The 21919-nt window shown below is 36.7% G+C and overlaps 1 protein-coding gene across 1 annotated transcript; it reads left to right on the forward strand.

Annotated features, from left to right (window-relative positions):
- The first annotated feature begins 1500 nt into the window (after positions 1-1500).
- LOC124535382 (chymotrypsin-1-like) lies at positions 1501-10827 on the forward strand. Its single transcript, XM_047111590.1, has 5 exons — positions 1501-1531; positions 4888-5035; positions 7664-7907; positions 8930-9103; positions 10681-10827. Exons 1-5 carry the CDS (start codon positions 1501-1503, stop codon positions 10825-10827), a joined length of 744 nt encoding a protein of 247 aa, XP_046967546.1.
- Positions 10828-21919: the final 11092 nt, after the last annotated feature.

The following is a 21919-nucleotide window of genomic DNA, read 5'->3' on the forward strand; positions in this document are numbered from 1 at the left end:
AATTACATTCTCATTACCTTTGCCGAAACCTATTACGGATTCTCTCTACGCTCAAAAGCCTCCGAATATTCGGTTACAGAAGCTTTGATGTCGGCGGCCATTTTTGACCCGGTAGGAAAATTCGAAAGAAAAATTCTTGTCGATATCAAATGAAAATTGGATATTTGAGCACATTGTTGTAAATTTGTCACCGTTTTCGTGAAATTACGATTAATTCTTATGAATAATAAATAACTAAATATGACACGACTTCACATTTCTTCAATCCCAATATGAACAGCTAAATCACTTTTGTTAAAAACCATTTAAATTATGGAAAATCAGAAGTAACGACTGTACTACAAACACCCAGACCCAAAACAACATAGAGAACTAATGAGCTAGCTTCACTTAATTGTTATATGACGATTCAAAAGTGCTTGGAAAAGCCCACTTGAATAAAGTATATTTTGATTTTGATTTTTTGATTTCTACATCGACCCATGAAAACCGGTGTACACGCCACTCGGCCACGGAAGTCGTCAAATATAATTGATGCATATTGAATATTAATTAAGTGAAATTAGTCGAGATGGCCCAGTGGTTAGAACGCGTGCATCTTAACCGATGGTTGCGGGTTCAAACCCAGGCAGGCACCGCTGATTCAAGTGCTTAATTTATCTTTATAATTCATCTCGTGCTCAGCGGTGAAGGAAAACATCGTGAGGAAACCTGCATGTGACAAATTTCATAGAAATTCTGCCACATGTGTATTCCACCAACCCGCATTGGAACAGCGTGGTGGAAATATGTTCCAAACCTTCTCCTCTAAGGGAGAGGAGGCCTTTAGTCCAGCAGTGGGAATTTACAGGCTGTTGTTGTTGTTATGTTAAATAATGGATGGATATAGAGATAGAAGACGACCAAGGAAACGATGGATGGACTGTGTGAAAGATGATATAGTTAGAAAGATACTTGTGAGATGACGTCTGACAGAGAAGTATGGAAGGAGAAGTCATGCTGCGCCGACCCCAAATAAAAATAAATAATTGTGATAAGGGCACGAGGATGATATGTTAATAATTAAAATGTGCAATACAATACTGATAAGCCAAAGTCTCTTTTTATTTATCTTTCGTATTCATGTAACCGACATTCTCTCGGTAGATTTACGTTTAATCATGTAACATGATGATTCGAACATAACCATGAATAAATTAAATAATTGAAGTGATAACAGATCCAATATATAGATTGACTGACCCGTGGTCAGGAAACGTGATCCATAACCAACGATCGCAGGTTGAAATCCAGCCAAACACCTCAAACGTCGTAAGTAAAATTGAATCTGACACATTTGCACCAATTAAAGGTTGCGGTCGTCAAAATTATATTATTGAGATTGTATGTATGTAACTTCGTGTGTCGTTAACTGAAGCAATAATATCCAGATCCTTGCAATTGTTATGAGTAGATGGGATACACATCATCAGGAATGTTTTGTTAAAAAAATTAAACAGTATGACATATGGAAATGCAACAGTTCTGACAAGTAAGCGCTCAAAAATAATATGCGTGAGAATTTCTACTCCATAGATGTGATTAAAATATATTATATATATTATAATAAATTGAATGCAAATAATTAATTAACATAAAAAAATATATATAATTATGAAGTTTTAGATATTTACATAAAATATGTAATTTATTATGTTTCCACCATTACTTCGAATTCAAACATTAAAACTATATATCTCTGTATCGGCTGGACCGATTTTGACGGGACTTTCACTGGCAGATAGCTGATATAATGAGTAACTTAGGCTACAATAATATTTATTTCGTTAAATTCCAACGCGTACAACGTCGCGGGCACAGCTCGTTTGTCATAAAATAAACATCGTTAAATAAGATGTTATGAAGAAGTGAAGGAGTTTGAGGAGCGAATTTGGGGCGAATTGATGTGTAATTGATGGTTTAGCGAGCGACTCCATAATGCAGTTTCTGTGTTAACCTGTGCACGTATCATAAAAATACTAATAATTTTTTCATACAACGTCATACATTCAAAACAAATTTCTTTGTATAAACGTTCTTAAATTTTTAAGATTTCATTGTAACTAAGGATTCCATCGGTTCCAAGTGCAGAATCTGCTGAGCGGAACTAGTAATTAATTCTTTCCGAGAAAGTCTTTTCAACCAATCAAATAACAAGTTCATTAAATAAATGTATTTAATTAATGAAGCTGTCTTTATTATTTAAATGTAATTTAATAAACAAAAATACATAATTTCTTGGTGGTAGGGCCGACCGCCTGGGCACCACCTACTCATTAGATATTCTACCGCTAAACAACAGTTCGCAGTATTGTTGTGTTCCGGTTTGAAGGGTGAGTGAGCCAGTGTAACTACAGGCACAAGGGACATGGCATCTTACTTCCCAAGGTTGGGTGCACATTGACGATGTAAGGAGTAGTTAATATTTCTTACAGCGTCATTGTCTATGGGTGATGGTGAACACTTACCATCAGGTGGCCCATATGCTAGTCAACCTATACCATAAAAAAACATTAGGTTTATTTATCAAAAAGTATTTAAGTGTTGCACAATTTAGACTTCGATTTGGCCGATATGCTCGTCTGCCAACCTTTTCCATAAAAAAATACTTGACAACTTTTTTATCATCAGTTTAATCTTTGATTTCAATCAGTCAATCACTCAATCAGTGATTAGTTTTTGTTTTAAACATAAAATTCACATATTTTAGCTGGCACAGATAAAAAATCGCGTGTTTTTGTAAAGCAGCAAATATTTTACTTAAAGATTTATAGTTTTGGGGGCGAGAACTCTTTATAACGACTTCGACTTTTCGTATTTAATAAGTTTGACGCAGATTCTATGAAAATAATAAAATTATTATGTATATACATAATGATGTAAACAGACTTATGCGACTGTAAGTATCCCAAATTCAATAAAAACATCTCGACACTCTCTTAGTGTTCAAATATCCCGTACAATTTGTTTTTCAAAGAATTTATACGGATATTATCTATATTAATAATATAAATGTGAAAGTAACTTTCACGACCAAACTGCTGAACCGAATTTGATGAAATTTAGTAACAAGCAAACTTGAACTCCAACAAAGGACATGGGCTACTTTGCTTAATACATGACAAACAACCAACACCCAAAAACGCTAGCGAAACCGCAGGCGACTTCTAGAAGTTATCTGGTATTCTGATAGAGGTGAAATATCTGTTATATCAAAACTACCCATATCTTAACTCCGACTATTTAGATTTTTTTTTTATTTCGAATGTAGGGGGACTTGTATATAGACCGTAGACTGTACTGAACGAAATATTTTTCATTGCGCTTATCACCAACACACCTTAGAACGTAAGATGAAGGCTGTGTCTAAGATAACACTGGCTAACTCAATCTTCAAATTGAAACAGAAATAAGTATGCTAGTTTGCTAGCATTCTTGCCACCATTCTACGCGTTCGAGATTTATACAATAACTATTTTTACTTCATATTTGTATATAAACTTTGTGTTTTATGTTATTAATTCTTATGTTAATAAAATATATACTAAGTAATATTATTCGACGAGATGTCGTCTTGTATGCTGATACATGATGAGTGGATAGCTACGCTAATGGTATTGCAAACCTTTAAAGTGAAAGTAAAGTAAGGTACAGCCTGTAAAATTCCCACTGCTGGGATAAGGCCTCCTCCTCCATAAAGGAGAGGGTTTGGAACATATTCCACCACTCTGTTCCAATGCGGGTTTGTGAAATGCACATGTGGCAGTATTTCGATGAAATTAGACACATGCAGGTTTCCTCACGATGTTTTACTTCACCCCCGAGCACGAGATGAATTATAAACACAAATTAAGCCCATATATATAGTGGTGCTTGCCTGGGTTTGAACCCGCTATCGATGGTTAAGATGCACGCGTTCTAACCACCGGGCCAATATTCTATACCATTGTTACATTGTTATGACTTATGACTAATACAATAAAAAGGGTAATAATTCGAGTGCAATTTGTACTATTTCCGACTGTAATAATAAATTAAACACTAAACATATTTCAAATATAAACATTGGTTTTATCGAACGGAATTCGAATACAAATTTGTATATAAATAAATGTAAATAATTAACTTTTATTATTATCGTAGTTGCGACAATGTTTTCTGTTTTGATATTGCTAAAATTGTATTTGATTTCGTTTTTAGCGAAACATGTTACATGTGAGTATTTCATTTTGATTCAGTATTGTGAGACGAACTCACTATGATTAATAAAATATAAGTAATATTATTATAGTACCTTGTAAATTATATTAACTATGGCAAACGTTAAGTCATTACGGTCATATATATAGTTTATCTAGTAATTGTGCTTGGATTAAAAAAGGGTGTAAGTAAATTACATGTTGAAAGTGAAATCTACCTTACTGACAATACATTTGTGTACAAATCAGCAAACCATCAGCAATGGCATATATAATCAGTTGTGTTCTGCCATATTAGGTATTGATTCTATTTGGATGTTCCTTTGATAGTTAGAACAAGTTGACGTTTGGTTTTCGTTTCTAGTCGAAAGAAAATATGTTCTGAATACTCCATAATTAGATAATTAAAGTTCCTTAATTATTTTTTTTAAACTAAAAACAATAAAAATTTCTTCAAATCAAAATCCGTTTTGATTAAATTGACTTATGTATTAGCGCTTGACCATTGCCGATAACATAAAAGAACCAATTCCCTACTTATTGATCACAGGATTTTAGTTTTTCACCGTAAACTTTTCAAAATTACTTTTCAATATTTACCAGAAATGTTTCAAATAATATTCAAACCTCATATTCCTTAATAATACAGCGGATGACCTCTACGATCCACGTCTACTTTACGGAGAGACTGCGAAAATAGAAGATTACCCGTTCTACGCCGGTCTTGATAATTGCGGCGCCGCCATTATATCCAATACGTGGATTTTGACCGCAGCTCATTGCGTCGAGAATGTTCAGTAAGACCATTTGATACCGATCATATGATACCGTTATCATTACATAGTGTATAACAAAGTCGCTTAACGCTGGCCCTATATGCTTAGATTTGTAAAATTACGCAACGAATTTTAATGCAGTTTTTTTTTTCAATAGATAGTCATTATTTTGGAGGTTCAAAGTGATGTGCTTTTTGCGCTTACATTGTGTTCCCAGGGTACAATGTAAGCGCAAAAAGTTGGCTGGTTTTCTTAATTGATAGATTGATTCGAGAGGGAGTTTTTTGTATATAATATGGACATGGACAAAATAGTAAAGAAATAAGACAATATCTGTAGTATATTTATTTACCTGTGCTAAGCTGGGCGGGTTGTCATTTATATATAAATCGTATTTATAAAATATACTAAGCTGAGATGGTTCAGGTAAGAAAATGTGAATCATCGTAAATGATTGCGGACTAAAAAGGGGCAACCCTCACTTAATTCGTGTACATAATTCATCTTCAGCTAGAAACAAATGAGAATTGATAGATTCATTATTTCATTCCAATCGATTTTTTCCGAGCACTATCGAGGTCATTAATTCTGCCATGTCAGTAAGTGATCGTTTCCAATGTTGATACTATCGAAAAGACCTGTCAAAATATGTATTGATACTCCAAGCTCGTTTCTGAATATGTGTGGATGTTATTGTATTATATTATCGTTCTTTTAATATATACATACTTACATATACATCATGTAAAAACGTTTTATTATACAATTAATGAGTTTATGATTGATAGCACACCTCGGGAATGAAACGATCGCCTTTTGGCTATTTAATTTCATTTAAATTGTAAACTCAAAACTCAAACTCAAATTCCTTTATTCAATATAAAAGCATTACACTTACTTATTGATTGTCAAATAAACACTACCACCGGTTCGGAAAAAGGACACCCTGACCTGAGAAGAACCGGCGAAAGAAACTCAGCGGGTCTTTTGTTTTCTGTTATTTTTTTTTTTTTTTGTCAAATTTATAAGGTACATAGTAGTATATGATTAGAAATAGCCAGGAGGCGATCGTTTCATTCCCAAGGTGTGCTATCAAACATAAACTCGCTAATTGTATAGTAACCTTTTGCACACAAGCGTTCCTTAACAATTTCATGTTCATATTATAATACATGAGCCAAAAAAGAACACCGTTTCTTTCGCCGGTTCTTCTCAGGTTAGGGTATTTTCTTTTCTGAACCGGTGGTACTTTTTCAATTGACCATCAATAAGAAAGTGTAATACTTCTATATTGAATAAAGCAATTTGAGTTTGAGTTTGTTTAATAACCATAACTTACGTCACCAATGTATCACCAACCTTGGGAACTGAGATTTCATGATCTTTGCGACTGTGGTTAAACTAGATCACCCCTCTAACCTGAACACAAAAGTACAATATATAGAAAAAAGAGCCTTAAGTAAAGTATGCATTGATTTTGATTTTAATTGACCTTCCTAAATGGTCAGTTATAAAATTTTGAAATGAAAGGTTTGTAATTTAAAATATGTGTAGTCTGACCGGTGTTGGAAAAGTATTCGCAATATTAAAATGTTTTATTTGTTTACCTTTCTAAGGGAATATGTTTGTTATGAGTAAAATAGCCTCAGTTTATAATAAAAGGCAGATGGAGCGTGCGGAACATTAAAACGAAGCAACAAAAGCGAATACAAATTCCTGTTATTCCGTCAGATATTAACGACGCGTCTGTTTAATGACGTTCTTCTTTGTCGAAATAAAATGTATATTAATATTATAAATGCGAAAGTAACTCTGTCTGTCTGTAGCACTTTCACGAACAAATCAATGAACCGAATTTCATGAATTTGGTGTGAAGCTAACTTGAAATGTATATGATATAGGCAATATTAAATTATTTTTCATTTCATTGTATTTTTTCTTATGCTTTGTACACCTCTATCTCATTCTATATCTGTTTTCCTCTACCTTAAGGTTGCCTGGAAGAGATCGCTGTGTTAGCGATAAGGCCGCCTCTTGTGCTTCTTTCTTAATCGTGTCTAAATGATGTATTTATTGTACAATGAAGAGTATTTTGATTTGATTTTAACATCAAGGAAGGACAAAGACTACGTTTTTTGGCTAACATATGAGAACCAACCTAAAACGCGAATGAAGTCGGGGGCGACAACTAGTAAGACAATAAAATTGCGTCATTTCCGTGGACAAAATTGTTAATATTATTGAAACATGCGATGATTTTGGCCATTTTTATTATCATTATTTTGTTACATTTATATTGAATATTTTTTTAAGTAATATGTAAGTTTATTAATATGCTGTGCACTTATTTATAACATTAAATGCTTAAATATGTACAAATATGAACTAAAATTAGATACTGTATAAATCTTCACCGCGTGGAATGGTGGCAAGAAAGCTAGTAGCATCATTTCCCTACTGAATCGCAAATCCGATCATCTGGGCAAAAAACGAACCAGCCCTCCTGTCACCAGTGGAGGCAATGAGGCGAGGTATTATACTTTTGATGAAGCTTTGGGCACCACTACTCCAAGGGCAAGCGTTGCGATAGCTTATTTATAAAGTAAATACATTAGTTAAATCTATTTCAAATATGATAATAAATTTCAGAACATCGAGAAAGAATTACGTCTGGGTTGGTGGTGAAACATTCGCCAACAGTATCAAAGTCCCATACAGCAAAGTCATCATACACAAAGAATACAGAAAAATGGAAGGATTACCAGTCAATGACATCGCGTTGATCCAACTATCCAATCCTCTGAAGTTCTCCAAAAAAGTCCAAGCAATAAGACTACCAAGAAGACCAATGTCTACCTCTTTAGTAACATTCGTTGGTAGAGGAAAGGATGAGGTAGGAATAATTATTCCATTATCCAAACTAATGTTATAAATGACGACCTCCGTTGTTGAGAGTTCTGATTTTCCATAACACTTGCTTTAGTTACTTACATTGGGCTCAGAGTAATGTATGTGATGTTGTCTCATATTTATTTATTTAACTGAATCTGGTATACTAAATTGTGGATAAAAGCGAAAAAAGCTTCGTCTGTCTGTCTGTTACGGTCAAACCATTGAACTATGATACGTAGCGAGCCTGAACTCGACTGAAGGATATTTTTTTAATTCTTAATCCTTGAGGACCCCTAGCCCTTAAAATACGGGCGAAGCCGAGGGTGACTGTTTGACGAATTTATTTTTATCAGTTTTTTTTTATCCCAAGTTCCTTCGAGTATCTTCCACTTGTATCGTTGCTTTAACAAAATCAGTTCACAATCAAAACTGATACAAAGATAGTTATTTGCTCGATCCTTCCATCACCACGACTAAAGTTGAAACGCGTTCCTCCTTCTATTATTGCAACTCCTGACTTTTTCTAATTTATAATAAAAAAATATATATCTATTCAAACCCGGATGTAGATTATATTCAACTATTCAAATTACATAATTTCACTTATAATACGAGAGTCGAGATGGCCCAGTAGTTAGAACGCGTGCATCTTAACCGATGATTGCGGGTTCAAACCCAGGCAAGCACCGCTGATTCATGTGCTTAATTTGTCTTTATAATTCATCTCGTGCTCGGCGGTGAAGGAAAACATCGTGAGGAAACCTGCATGTGTCTAATTTCATCAAAATTCTGCCACATGTGCATTCCACCAACCCGCATTGGAACAGCGTGGTGGAATATGTTCCAAACCTTCTCCTCAAAGGGAGAGGAGGCCTTTAGCCCAGCAGTGGGAATTTACAGGCTGTTACTTTCTTTTTACTTTTTTACTTATAATACTCTTATATATAAAAGTTATCATCAATACATGCAATGTGAATTAATTAAATGACGAATTAAATTTGATGTTTTTATATCGTTTCACAGACAGGAAATTTATCAAAAAATTTGCAGAAAGTCCAACTTCTTCGGTTGTCTACCGAACAGTGCATTCATTTAGTGCCCGAAGAGTACCACAGGTACGTGTGGCAAAACATAGAGTTATTCGAGAAAATAAACATCTGTGCGAAGAGAGAATTCGACATGCCGAGCATTTGTCACGTGAGTTCATTTATTAAATACCAACAAAACGCTGCTTACTATCACTGAACTATAAGATAATAAAAAATATGGGATTAATAAAACTTTCTACCAGGCATGAACAGTAACTTTAAAACTAAACTTTACTTGGTGGTAGGGCTTTGTGCAACCGTCTGGGTAGGTACCAACCACTCATCAGATATTCTACCGCCAAATAACAGTACTAAGTATTGTTGTGTTCCGGTTGAAGTTGAAGGTTGATTGAGCCAGTGTAACTACAGGCACAAGGGACATAACATCTTAGTTCCCAAGGTTAGTGGCACATTGACGATGTAAGGAATAGTTTATATTTCTTATAGCGTCATTGTCTATGGGTGATGGTGACCACTTACCATCAGGCCCATATGCTAGTCCGCCAACCTAAACCATAAAAAAAACTACTGCTGGACTAAGGTACCTTTGAGGAGATGTTTGGGAGCATATTCCACCGCTGCTCTGATGCGGGTTGTTCTATTCACGTGTGACAAAATAACGTTGAAATTAGTCATGATGTTTTCCTTCCCCGCTGAGCACGAGGTAACTTACAAAAACACATTAACCACATGATAATTCAGTGGTGCTTGCCTGAGTTTGAACCCACAATAATTGGTTACGATGCACGCGTTCTAACCACTTCGCCATCTCGCTCAGCTCAGCTCCTACCAGAGATAATGTACCTGAAAACGTTTTTAGAATTGGACTATCTTCATACAAATAAACAAATTTGACGTCTTCATAATAGTACTGATTTTAGTTACCTGATCAACTTTGCTGAGTAAGAACTATTTGTATTTCAATTGTAAATTGTTGGCATTTATGCGACAGGCTCTATAAAAGATTTAATAGTCAATATATGGATGTTAGCATTTAGATTATTTTGCCAAATATCAATAGCTTTAGTTGTAGTTGTATGCCGGTTGCTATGAGTTTGTGTAAATACAGACACAAGTGACGTAACATTTTAATTATCAAGGTCACTAGCACATTGTTCATTTTGGATGTAGTGAGCACTTACCATTGCGTTTGCTGTACATTAATATTTCAGTATCAGGAATTACTACTATAAGTTTTTATTTTCTTCAAGAAAGTTACTACTAGCCTTACTAGCCTTTGTGAGAATATAGGATTCCTTATATTTTTATAGGACTATAACTCGCACCTGATTTATGTAACGAATTGAGTCATCTATACATAGAATAAAATTGGATTGTCTGTTTGTAATATTAAAATAGCCCTTTTTTACCCAATGCATATGTATGTATACACGGTGCATAAACCAAAGTAACATATTTTACAATTTTTGTTGGTCTGTCTGTATGTTGTGTGTCTGTCAGTTTGTTCCGGCTAATCTCTGGAACTGCTGGACCGATTTTGACGGGACTTTACTGGCAGATAGCTGATGTAATAGGGAGTAACTTAGGCTACAATAACTTTTCTTGTAAAAAAAAAGTAAATTCAAACGCGTACAAGGTCGCGGGCACACCTAGTCAATAAGACTGAGGCAAATTTTGGCAAGACCTGGAGATTGTCAGCTGTGGTCATTATTGTTTTTGTTACAGGGTGACTCTGGTAGTCCGTTATTTACTGGCAATACCTTGATCGGTCTTGCTTCGTACATTGGAAAGCAATGCACTCAAGTGCGCTTGGGTTTCTACGTGAACGTGGCATCTTATCTGCCCTGGATCAAGGCAGCTACTGGCCTTTAATTACTGAGATTTATTTTGTTATTAATGCATATTGTCTTATTTTATATATATTATATAAATAATTTGTTTATAATGATATGAAATATAATTAAAGTAAATTTGTGTTTTAATCACCTCTATCTATAATTTTGTTTACGAGATTTTATCGTATGTGCACCAAGTTACGTGTATATTTGGAAGTTTCCTGTGCTGTAAGTGAATACTATGAACATCTTAGTCAACAGTCTCAGGTTCAAAAAAGCAAGTGATTTTTATTTTTAATGCAGATAAAATTAATAATTGGTAATTTTTAAAAATGTGAAGCTGGTTAAATATATGAAATATACTTTTTATTAAACTTATATTAAATAATAAGTAAGTTGAAATTATAGTAGACCGGTCTGTTTTAGAATCGGTAATTAATGATTCAATCGAATGAGTGAAACGCATTTTGATAAACATTACAGAGGATATCCTTTGTCAGATACAGCCAAACGCCAAATTAGTTAGTAGCGTTATAACATAAGTCATGAATGATAGTCATAAAAAACTACCTTTATAACAATTTAAGATTAATTCTGTATAATTGTAGAAATAACAAAATTAAAAGCTATATCCTGTCTTATAAACCCGATGATCATGATGGCTACACCAGTTAATTACAAGGGAGGCTAGCCTGCCTGAGACAAGTACAAGTCTATTCTCTAGTCCTTAATATAATCTGATTACTACCATATATAGAACCAAACAATTTGTATTCTCTCCGAGGCAAACAATTGAAACTTCTAAATTTTGAACTGCTACTTGAAACTGAATCCATGAGCTCAGAATCTGCAGACTTATTAGAGAATTATTTCTAGACAAAGAGCACCAATCAATCGTCTCACTATCTAAAAAAGTACAGAATAATCTTTTTTTTTTTTTTTTTTTTTTTTTTTTTTTTTTTTTATGGCATAGGAGGCAAACGAGCAGGAGGCTCACCTGATGGAAAGTGACTACCACCGCCCATGGACACCTGCAACACCAGGGGACTTGCAGGTGCGTTGCCGGCCTTTCAAAAAGGAGTAGGCTCTTTTCTTAAAGGTTCCCATGTCGTATCGGTTCGGAAAAACCGCCGGCGAAAGCTGGTTCCACAAAGTGGTTGTGCGAGGCAGAAAATGTCTGAGAAATCGCGCTGTTGTGGATTTTCGGACATCAAGGTGGTGCGGGTGAAACTTAGAATTTTGGCGAGATGTCCGAAGGTGAAATTCAGCAGCCGGGATTAATCCGAACAATTCCTCGGAACATTCCCCGTGAAAAATTCGGTAGAAGATGCAGAGTGATCCGACATCTCTACGCAAAGCCAAAGGATCAAGGAGATCGGAAAGGGCTTGATCGTCGATAACTCGAGCCGCTCTACGTTGGATGCGGTCAAATGGAAGGAGCTGGTACTGGGGAGCACCCGCCCAGAGGTGAGAGCAGTACTCCATGTGAGGCCGAATTTGCGCCTTGTAAAGTTTTAGGCGATGGGCCGACGTGAAATACTGTCTCGCCTTGCTGAGCACACCGAGCTTCTTTGAAGCCAATTTGGCTTTGCCTTCCAATTGACCGCGGAACTGAACGAGGCTCGAAATATCAACGCCAAGTATTCCGATACTACCTGTAGCGGCTATCGGAATGTTCTCAAATCGTGGAGATACGACAAATGGTGTTTTTTTAGCGGTTAACGCGCAAACTTGCGTCTTTTTGGGGTTGAAATGGACTAGATTTAGCCGGCCCCAATTCGAGACTTCGTTTAATGAAGACTCGATTTCAGACACAAGTTTGTTCCGGTTCTCTTCGACGTTTTCCCGAGAAATATTAGCGCGGCCGGTGTATAAGGTGTCAACGGTACTGTCGTCTGCATAGCAATGAATGTTCCCGATTTGCAACAAATCATTGATATGCAGAAGAAACAGAGTGGGTGATAGAACGCAGCCTTGTGGAACACCAGCATTGACGAATTTTAAGTCAGAGCATGCACCGTCGACGACGACCTTGATGCTCCGATCTGCCAAAAAGCTGGTAATCCAATTGCATAATTTCCCGGGAAGCCCATAGGAAGGAAGCTTCGAAAGAAGCGCTTTGTGCCATACACGATCGAAGGCCTTCGCTATGTCCAAGCTGGCTGCTAATGCCTCCCCCTTGCTCTCAACTGCTTCAGCCCACCTGTGAGTAAGGTAAACTAGAAGATCACCGGCTGACCGACCCCGACGGAAACCGTACTGGCGGTCGCTAATCAGCTGGTTCACCTCTAGATACCGCAGGAGCTGGCAGTTTATAAGGGACTCCATTATCTTGGAGAGCAAGGAGGTGATGGCTATAGGCCTATAATTGGACGGGTCTGAGCGGTTGCCTTTTTTAGGGATCGGATGCACCAAAGCTGTCTTCCAGGAATTCGGGACGACGCCTAATGTGTAGGATTGCCGGAAAAGACGCGTTAAGACCGGTGCCAACTCGGGAGCACATGTCCGTAGCACGATTGGAGGGATACCATCGGGTCCGCTCGACTTATGAATGTCCAAGGAAAGAAGTGCTTTACGAACTGCACTTTGCCGGAATTTAACCTCCGGCATCGTGGTATCACATCGCGGAATTGTTGGTGGAGATTTTCCTTGGTCATCCAGAGTCGAGTTCGACGCGAAGAGAGAGCCTAAAAGATCAGCTTTCTCTTTCGCGGTATGGGCCAATGACTCACCGTCTCTGTGCAGAGATGGAAAAGATGGCTGACAGAAATTCCCTAAGACAGCCTTAGCGAGAGACCAGAACGCTCGTGTTCCTGAAGGGAGACGCACCAGTCTCTCGCCAATTCTGCCAATGTACTCCGTCTTCGCCCTAGCAATTACGTTTTTGAGGGACCTAGAGGCAGAGTTGTATTCCTTTTTAAATGCGCTGGTATTTACATCACGAGACGCAGATGCATTAGCCCAGGTTTGATAGCGTTCCCACTTTCGGCGTGATGCCGTTTTGCAGAAGCGACCAAACCAAGGCTGGGACTTGCCACCGATGGGTACTGCAGAGTAAGGAATGAATAGTTCCATACCCTGAAGCACCACATCGGCAACAGAGTCAGCAGCAGCGTTCGGATCATCCGGCGAGAAACAAATCTGCCCCCATGGGTAAGATGCAAAAAAAGACCGCATCCCATCCCAATCTGCTGACTTGTAGTGCCATACTCGGCGGCACCCAACAAAGCGAGGCCGTGAGTACCGCACAACCGGCACTGTACTCCGGACGAGACAGTGGTCAGACGAGCCCAGAGGGGGATCGACGATAACCTGATAGCCATCCGGATGTGAAGTCAGCAGAAGGTCCAACAGGGAAGGTGTATGATCCTCCACATCCGGTATTCGCGTTGGCGAGTTGACCAGTTGTGTCAGATCATATGCTAGAGCGAAGTCCAGAACAGATCTACCCGCATGATCGGTGGTGCGTGAGCCGAGCCATTCTGCGTGGTGAGCATTAAAGTCACCCAGAATAATGATCTCTGCGGATGGAATCTGCTGAAGCACGGAATCTGTAGCCATTTGGACGTGCTCAACCAGTCGGTCGGTTTCGGCATTACCGCTATGGGACCTATAAAGGCACGCATAGATTCGCGGATGGTCATCGCAGTCTACACGCAGCCAGATAATCGATAGGTCCTGTCCTTCAAGGCTGCCGAGGCGTCGAGAACAGATATCATCTCTGACGTAAACGCATACCCCAGCTCGTGGTATAAAAGAATGTTCCAATTTGTACCCAGGGTACGAGAGAAAAGTCGTATCGGCAGGAGAAGATATCTGGGTCTCGGTTAGAAAGAGCAAGGCCGGCTTCGCCGTTTCCAGATGGTAGTGAACGGCGTTGAGGTTGGAGTTGAGTCCCCTTATGTTGCAGAAGTCCACAGCGAGGGTGGTAGGGGTTGCCTTATGATGCCTGCTCCGCTTGCCCCGAACAGTGGCGAGCGCAAAATTGCCCCCCCCAGAATTCGGAGGGCAGCCTGGGCATCCCTGCTCAGGTGGTGTATGTCCTGAGCATGGATGCCCAGAGAGGGATTCTCCACCGCTGTCGCTGATGGTACCCTCCTGGGGTAATTTAACCAAATTCTGCACAACCATCAAGTTTTGGGGGGGAGGGGGATTGGGCCTCCGGAACTCTCACTTACCGGACGAAACGCGGTAGCATAACTACCACTTTACGCCGATTTTAAGTGAGAGAGAACCTTTCTCAGGTGTACCAAAAAGTTAGGTTAGCATACTAAAACGATGTAATAAATGACACAGGGCAACAATCCGAATCCCTAACCTTTCTACAGGTGACTCAACTAACAAAACGATCCTCTAAATTTATATATTCAAATAGTATATTGACTTATACAAATGAACATTCTAATAACTTGATCATTGCTTTAATTTCAAGTGTCTTATTTGCATTTGATCCTGAAATAATATTTATGGTATACGAGTAATTTAATATGTGCGAGGTTCAGACGCAGAGAATCTTTAATGAGTGAAGGTCAGGAATCAAGATTGGTATTAATTGAAATCTTAATTTTAAATTATAGTTTATGCATATTTTTGGTGTTCATTTGATTGAATGGTTTTACCAAAGTGTTGGCCGATTCTATTAATTATTTTACCTCCGTGGTCGACTAATAAAAAACCGGTTTTCACGGGTACGCTACTACGAGGTCCCGGGTTCGATTCCCGGCCGAGTCGATAGAAAAAGTTCAATAGTTTTCTATGTCGTCTTAAGTCTGGATGTTTGTGGTACCGTCGATACTTCTGATTTTCCATAACATAAGTGCTTTGGATCTTTACATTGGGATGAGAGTATAATGTATGTAATGTTGTCGAATATTTTTTTTGGTCAGTATTAGGATGCTCAATGAAATTGTCAAATATGTATTCATTTATTTGACTATTTTATTAATAAATAAGAACTGATTATATGTATTTTTAGAACCAGAAGTAGGAAGTAGGTTAACCTCTAAAACAATTATCTTTAATTTAAAATAACAATCAATCTACCACAAAAGACAAACATTTAGTCTACAACACAAATAACCATCAATAATCACATTACGCCGTAATGATTACATTCGCGATCTCAATGTGTCAGCCACGAATCTCCCACCTTTTTTTTTAAGAGAAGTTGTGTGACTTGACGCAGATGTTGCTTGTTTATTCCATCTATATAATTGAACAGGATTATATTTATTAAAATGAATAAAAATATATGGATCAGTATACCGCATCGTATTGATATTAGGCGCCGAACGTAAATTTCGTATGTATTAACTGCCAGTCAAATTTTAGCGATAATAAATACATTTAAATAAACACACACATAAACATACAATGTCTACAGTTATGCTTGTGTGTGTGTATTCAAATAATTGACTTTCGGTTTCGCTTGCTAATTGAGATTTTATTCATTGAATGAATGACTTTGCTGATGATTCTGGAAGAAATCACCTTTTATCTCACTCGTGAAATATTTATAATCGCCTTACGACTTAGTGATACGACATTTTGATACGTGTATCCTATTAATTATATAATTATTGTATTCAAAGTCGTATACGACATTTCAAGCTGGTGTTTTGTGGTGAGTATCGAGTTTGTTGCTATAGAACAGCCTAACTGAAACTGGCATACTATAAATATATAAAAGTAAAGTAAAAATGATAGTAAATGATTCGTTTCCATTACACCTAATATATAAAATTACTCCAATTTTACTGCAAACATTTTGTTATAAATCGTGCTAATGTGTAGTAGCGTTTTTTCATAAATTATCTTACTCAATCGATATCGATGAGAATTCGAAAAAAGTTAAGAATTGTTATAATGAAATATATGTTCTAGGCTTATTTATATGTAAAATAAGCAAGCACATCGTACAAAATAACTAAACTATTACCCTCTGTTAGAAGTGTACGCTGTACGCCTCAAGAACGAGCTCCCTCTCGTAGTGTTCTCAAGAAACTCCATTCTCATGCAAGGCACGTTCGTTACGAATTTACGGGCGATTCATTCGATATTGGATTATTAGGCATTGATCCTTTTAAAATTTCTCAGCTAATTCGTTTTGCGACGTCGCCGATTCGCAATTTCGTCGAACGAGAAAATAATGCCGAAAGGCGAAATTATACGCCACTCGAATGTTAATTTTGATGATATTTTATTATGATACTTAAGGGTTGGTGACCAGAGAGATGTATACTTGTGTAAGGCACTCTTCGTTTTTGAGTAGCCTGTACTGAAAATTACGTGTAATTTATTTTCCTACTGGAGTTTTTATTGTGGTAGTACTTTTTAGATATTATAACAAAATTAAAACATACTTTATTCCAAGTCGATAAGCACAATTTTAAGGTCTGATTTCAGAACGTAATTTTTTGCCAAAAATGTATTATGTTTTTACGTACGATATCCTAACCTCGAGCTATTGAATTTTATGATTTTCTGTCACGTATATCAGCAGCTTAGGTTTCCTAGGCGTTATATAATAGTCTTAAAGTAATCAGTCTAGTACAATATATTGTATTGTTGGAAAAATACATGAAAAAGGGATTACGTACACCCGAAAAGTCTGTCACACTTTCTTAACAAGAGAATATCTCCATTCAAAATCAGCACAGATACGAAAGATCACCGAATATCAAAACCATGAAATTGACGACCTCCATGGTCGAGTGGTATGTACACCGGTTTTCATGGGTCTGGGTGCTTGTGGTACCGTCGTTACTTCTGATATCCATAACACAAGTGCTTCAGCTACTTACATTAGGATCAGAGTAATGTATGTGATGTTGTCTCATATTTAATTTAATTTAATAGTATGTGCGCAATAAATAGATGAAAATATATGAAATGCCTCTGGGTCACTCAGTCAGATCTTTCGGAGAATTATGAGTACACATTATGAAAACGAGATTGTGAACGGTGGAGCGAGGACCTAATTAGTCTTTTTATCCTTCGTTTTTGTAATCCAGGCATGTCTGGAGAATATTATTCAGTCACTAAATTTATTGTTTTGTAATCTATTCAGCTTTTATTTCTGTTTTGTTGTCAATCTGATCCAAATGAATAATGTAATTTAATCATGTACTGTTACTCTAGGGATGGAATACGAATCGTCACGATCACGCAGTCTTTTCGACACGTGCCGAGGACAGCCATCGTAGTGGTATATGGTTATTGGGTAGGAGTCCCACATTTTTTTTTGTGGTTGGCACCTGATCGTAAGTGGTCACCATCACCCATACACAATGACGCTGTAAAAAATATTAACTATTCCTTACATCGTCAATGTGCCACCAACCTTGGGAACTAAGATGTTATGTCCCTTGTGCCTGTAGTTAACTGGCTCACTCACCCTTCAGATCGGAACACAACAATACTGAGTACTGTTATTTGGCGGTAGAATAACTGATGAGTGGGTGGTACCTACCCAGACGGGCTTGCACAAAGCCCTACCACCAAGTGTATATACATAACTTGTTTTTCCTCTCATGTGCCCGGGTATCTCTTTCTATTCTGAAGGTTTCCATAGCATGAAAAAAGGGATCGAAGATGACTACGTGATACGAAGACAAGTTGAGATGATTTAAAAATTCAGGGATAACATGATATCGGCCGGACAGCGACTGACAAAGATGGATATGGAAGAACATTGCCAAACATTGTAATTGTTCTTTATATAACAATTATTATTAACTAGTGAATCTCCCGCGAAGCTTCGCTTCTTTTCAAAAGGTTTTTAGGAATTTCGCGAATTATGACAACCTATTTTCTTCATATGCTGCCGCTCTCATACCGGCCAGTGTCTTTTTTATATTAGAATATGAAATCGTTGTTAAACTACAACAATTTAGTAAATTGCAACCACGAATTATTTTTATTTTTCTGCATATTATTGCTGGAGCTCATTAAAATGAGACCATAACCGATTTTCTATATGCAGCTATCGTCCCATAAATCATTGGGATAAAAATTGACTTACGCTATGAACATATATGATTATTGTATAGTTCACATACGACATATTAAGAAAACCCTATTTGATTTGGAAATTGAATGGCATCATCACCATCATCATGTCAGCCGTAAGACGTCCACAGCTGAACGTAGGCCTCTCCTAATGATTTCACCCTTAAGACGTGAGTAGCGGTGGTTGAATGGCATATATTTAAATAAATGTATTTTTGAACCTGAGATGGCCCATTGGAACAGCGTGGTGGAATATGTTTCAAACCCTCTCCTTAATGGAAGAGGAGGCCTTATCTCAGCAGTGGGAAATTTACAGGCTGTTGTTGCTTTACTTTTTTCATGTATTTTTGCAGAGGTCTTCTTTTAATTGCATTACGGGTACCATTTGATGGTGACTGTAGATCAATCTTGTGAGATAAGATATTATCTTCCTTGTAAACACTTAAACGGACTTACTCATCCGTTTAGAACATTTCAACTAGAACCAGCATAAACTACTATTAGAATTAGAAGCAGAATACTAAGTATGAAGTATTAATTGTAGAATATCTGATGAATGCGTACCAATCTAGTCAGACTCACCAAACCCTACAAGTGAAATGAAGTTACTTGATGTTAATTAAACTTTAAAATTTCGAATTCGCCTTTATCAAAACATAAAAGTCAGTTTCATTATGCAATTTTTGCATAAAGCTTAAGAGGTAAGTTGAATCAAAGTTATAACGCGTTAGAACCAAATGCTATACAAGCTATGTTTTATGCCAGCGCGTCAACCACACGTTCTGGTAAGCAAGACAACTTTTAATTAAACACTAATGCTATTCGCGAGCAAATTAACAACTGGAAATAAGGATGTCCATCGTTATCGATAATATATATTTTTTTATTATTTAGTTGATGATAACGTTTTAAGTTCTTAATATATGCAATTGTTAAGAATTAAACAAACATATTTTTGACACTACTGTAAATACTCTATGCGACTATTTGCGTGATGATGACTAATGTTAGTGTGAGATAACCATCGCATCTCGGTAATAATCTATTAACGGAACTATTTGACCATCATCGTTGCTCATCAACGAAATGAAATAGTGTGCTTTTCCATCCTCTCATTACACCAAAAATTATAAACGAACGCGTGATGCTTCCCGAAGAGATCGGATCGGAGTGGGTAAATGCTGATTTTTAATGGGTTTTCTGACTCAAGTAGGGTAGGCGAGACCCACGTACCCTTCCAGCAAAATAAGTATATAATATAATAATATAAATATGTACATATATTTGTATAATAGATATGCTTAAATTTATTATACTACAAGTCTTTATTATCCACCAAACATAGCATTACATAAAAATTTATTAAATATATAAAAGCATACTCAGACTAGAGATTAAATAATGAAATAAAGAAAACCTATATCGACATAGACACCGTCACATCACTAGCCCCTATACGAAGAAATTAATTCATATATTTTCAGTCTTGCTAACGAATCATTCCAGCTTCTAGAGTAAACAGGAGTTGCTTCTATATACAGACAAAAACACACATTCACGTTGCATATACAGAATCCTTAATCAAGTAAAGGGTATAATCATATTTTTAATCTGTGAAATGACGTTTTTTATCTGAGAATGATGTCATTAGTTTTATGTTCGGGTTATAAAAAGTCAAATTTGTTAATTTGTCAATAATTAACAATATGTCATAGGACCTTTCGGTTCTAGTAATGAGCCTCATCGTTTTTTACTACCTGTAATTTGCATATGTTTTGGATTTTGTATTCGCTTTTTACGCCTCACTGTAATTAAAAAAAAATACAAACCCTATACAATAATGATTTACGGCTGTAATTATAACCTCTATAATATATATGTCATACTTTTTTTTAAAGGGAGAGACTTCACTACTGCTCTATGACGAATCAGTCGTCCTTTTGACAAAATTTAAATTTACAATCGACGATATTTATAGATAAACGACCCGTGATTAAATCCTTTTTTAAATTGGGACTCAGTTAGAATCAAAATAAAACTGCGATATACGAATGAGTATTTAAAGAGATACGAAGGTAGAAAAGCAATATCTGGCATCTAACTACTTGGCAGACTCAAAGAGTATCCACTCGCTATTGCCTTCGGGGCTGTTGTGAGAAAATTAAATTACCCCATTAAGTGCCTGCCCGGTGGATTGAGGCCTCTTCACACGATAATTTGACGTATAAAAACTGTAAGCATTCGAAGACGGAAGGAATTTCGAACAGTGATTTTGTGTTTTTTGGTCAATTTTCAGAAGTAGAACGTGTGAAAAATTCCTTTCATTTTGCTGCTTGATTGTAACTAGGACCATTGGTTTCTTTGATTTGTTGTTTTTTTTGAATAATTATATGTAAAAGGTTACGGGCAGTGAGTCTAATGAATATTGTTTTAATTCATGTTATTGATCTCATAGCTCGCTGAAGTGCAAGTGGGCTGGTCGTGTCTCCAGGCCTCCAAACGACCCTGCGTTAAAGTGGAGGTAGACAGACTATTCAGAAAATTGACTATTCAGAGAGTTGGATGCGGGCTGTCTGAGAGAGGTATTATAGTTGGTGTTCCATTGGGGAAGACTTTCGTCCAGAAGTGATCCCAAAAATCTAAGAAAAATGATCTCAAAATTAAACGGAGTCAATCTTTCGTATCACAATTTTAGTATGACGTTAAGGTGGGCTTATTTGAAAGCGAGGATGATCTGACAATCAGCTGTATCTTATCAGCAGAACTTTCTATCGAATAAACAAATGTATTTAGTTTGTTTATAAACAAATATGTATCATAAGTGTGACCTCAGTACGTGACAAAAGTCGTACTATAAATTTTAACAATGTGCTCAATATCCTACTTATAAGTATGACTTATATATTTTTTAATATGAAATTTTGTTTTAATATTTTTGAGAGTTGTTATAAAAGTTTCCAGTGTTACAAGAGCCTTATGCATTCCGAGCCAATCGGGTGAACTAAATAATGTTTCCCTAACTCGCTACGTACATTAGAGGCATCTTGTATTCCTTGTTATACCCGTAATAGCGCAGTGAATTCTTACATTAATTATTTCAACGACCGCATCTTTTATTC

Source organism: Vanessa cardui, chromosome 14 (assembly GCF_905220365.1).
Source record: "Vanessa cardui chromosome 14, ilVanCard2.1, whole genome shotgun sequence".
NCBI lineage: Eukaryota > Metazoa > Arthropoda > Insecta > Lepidoptera > Nymphalidae > Vanessa > Vanessa cardui.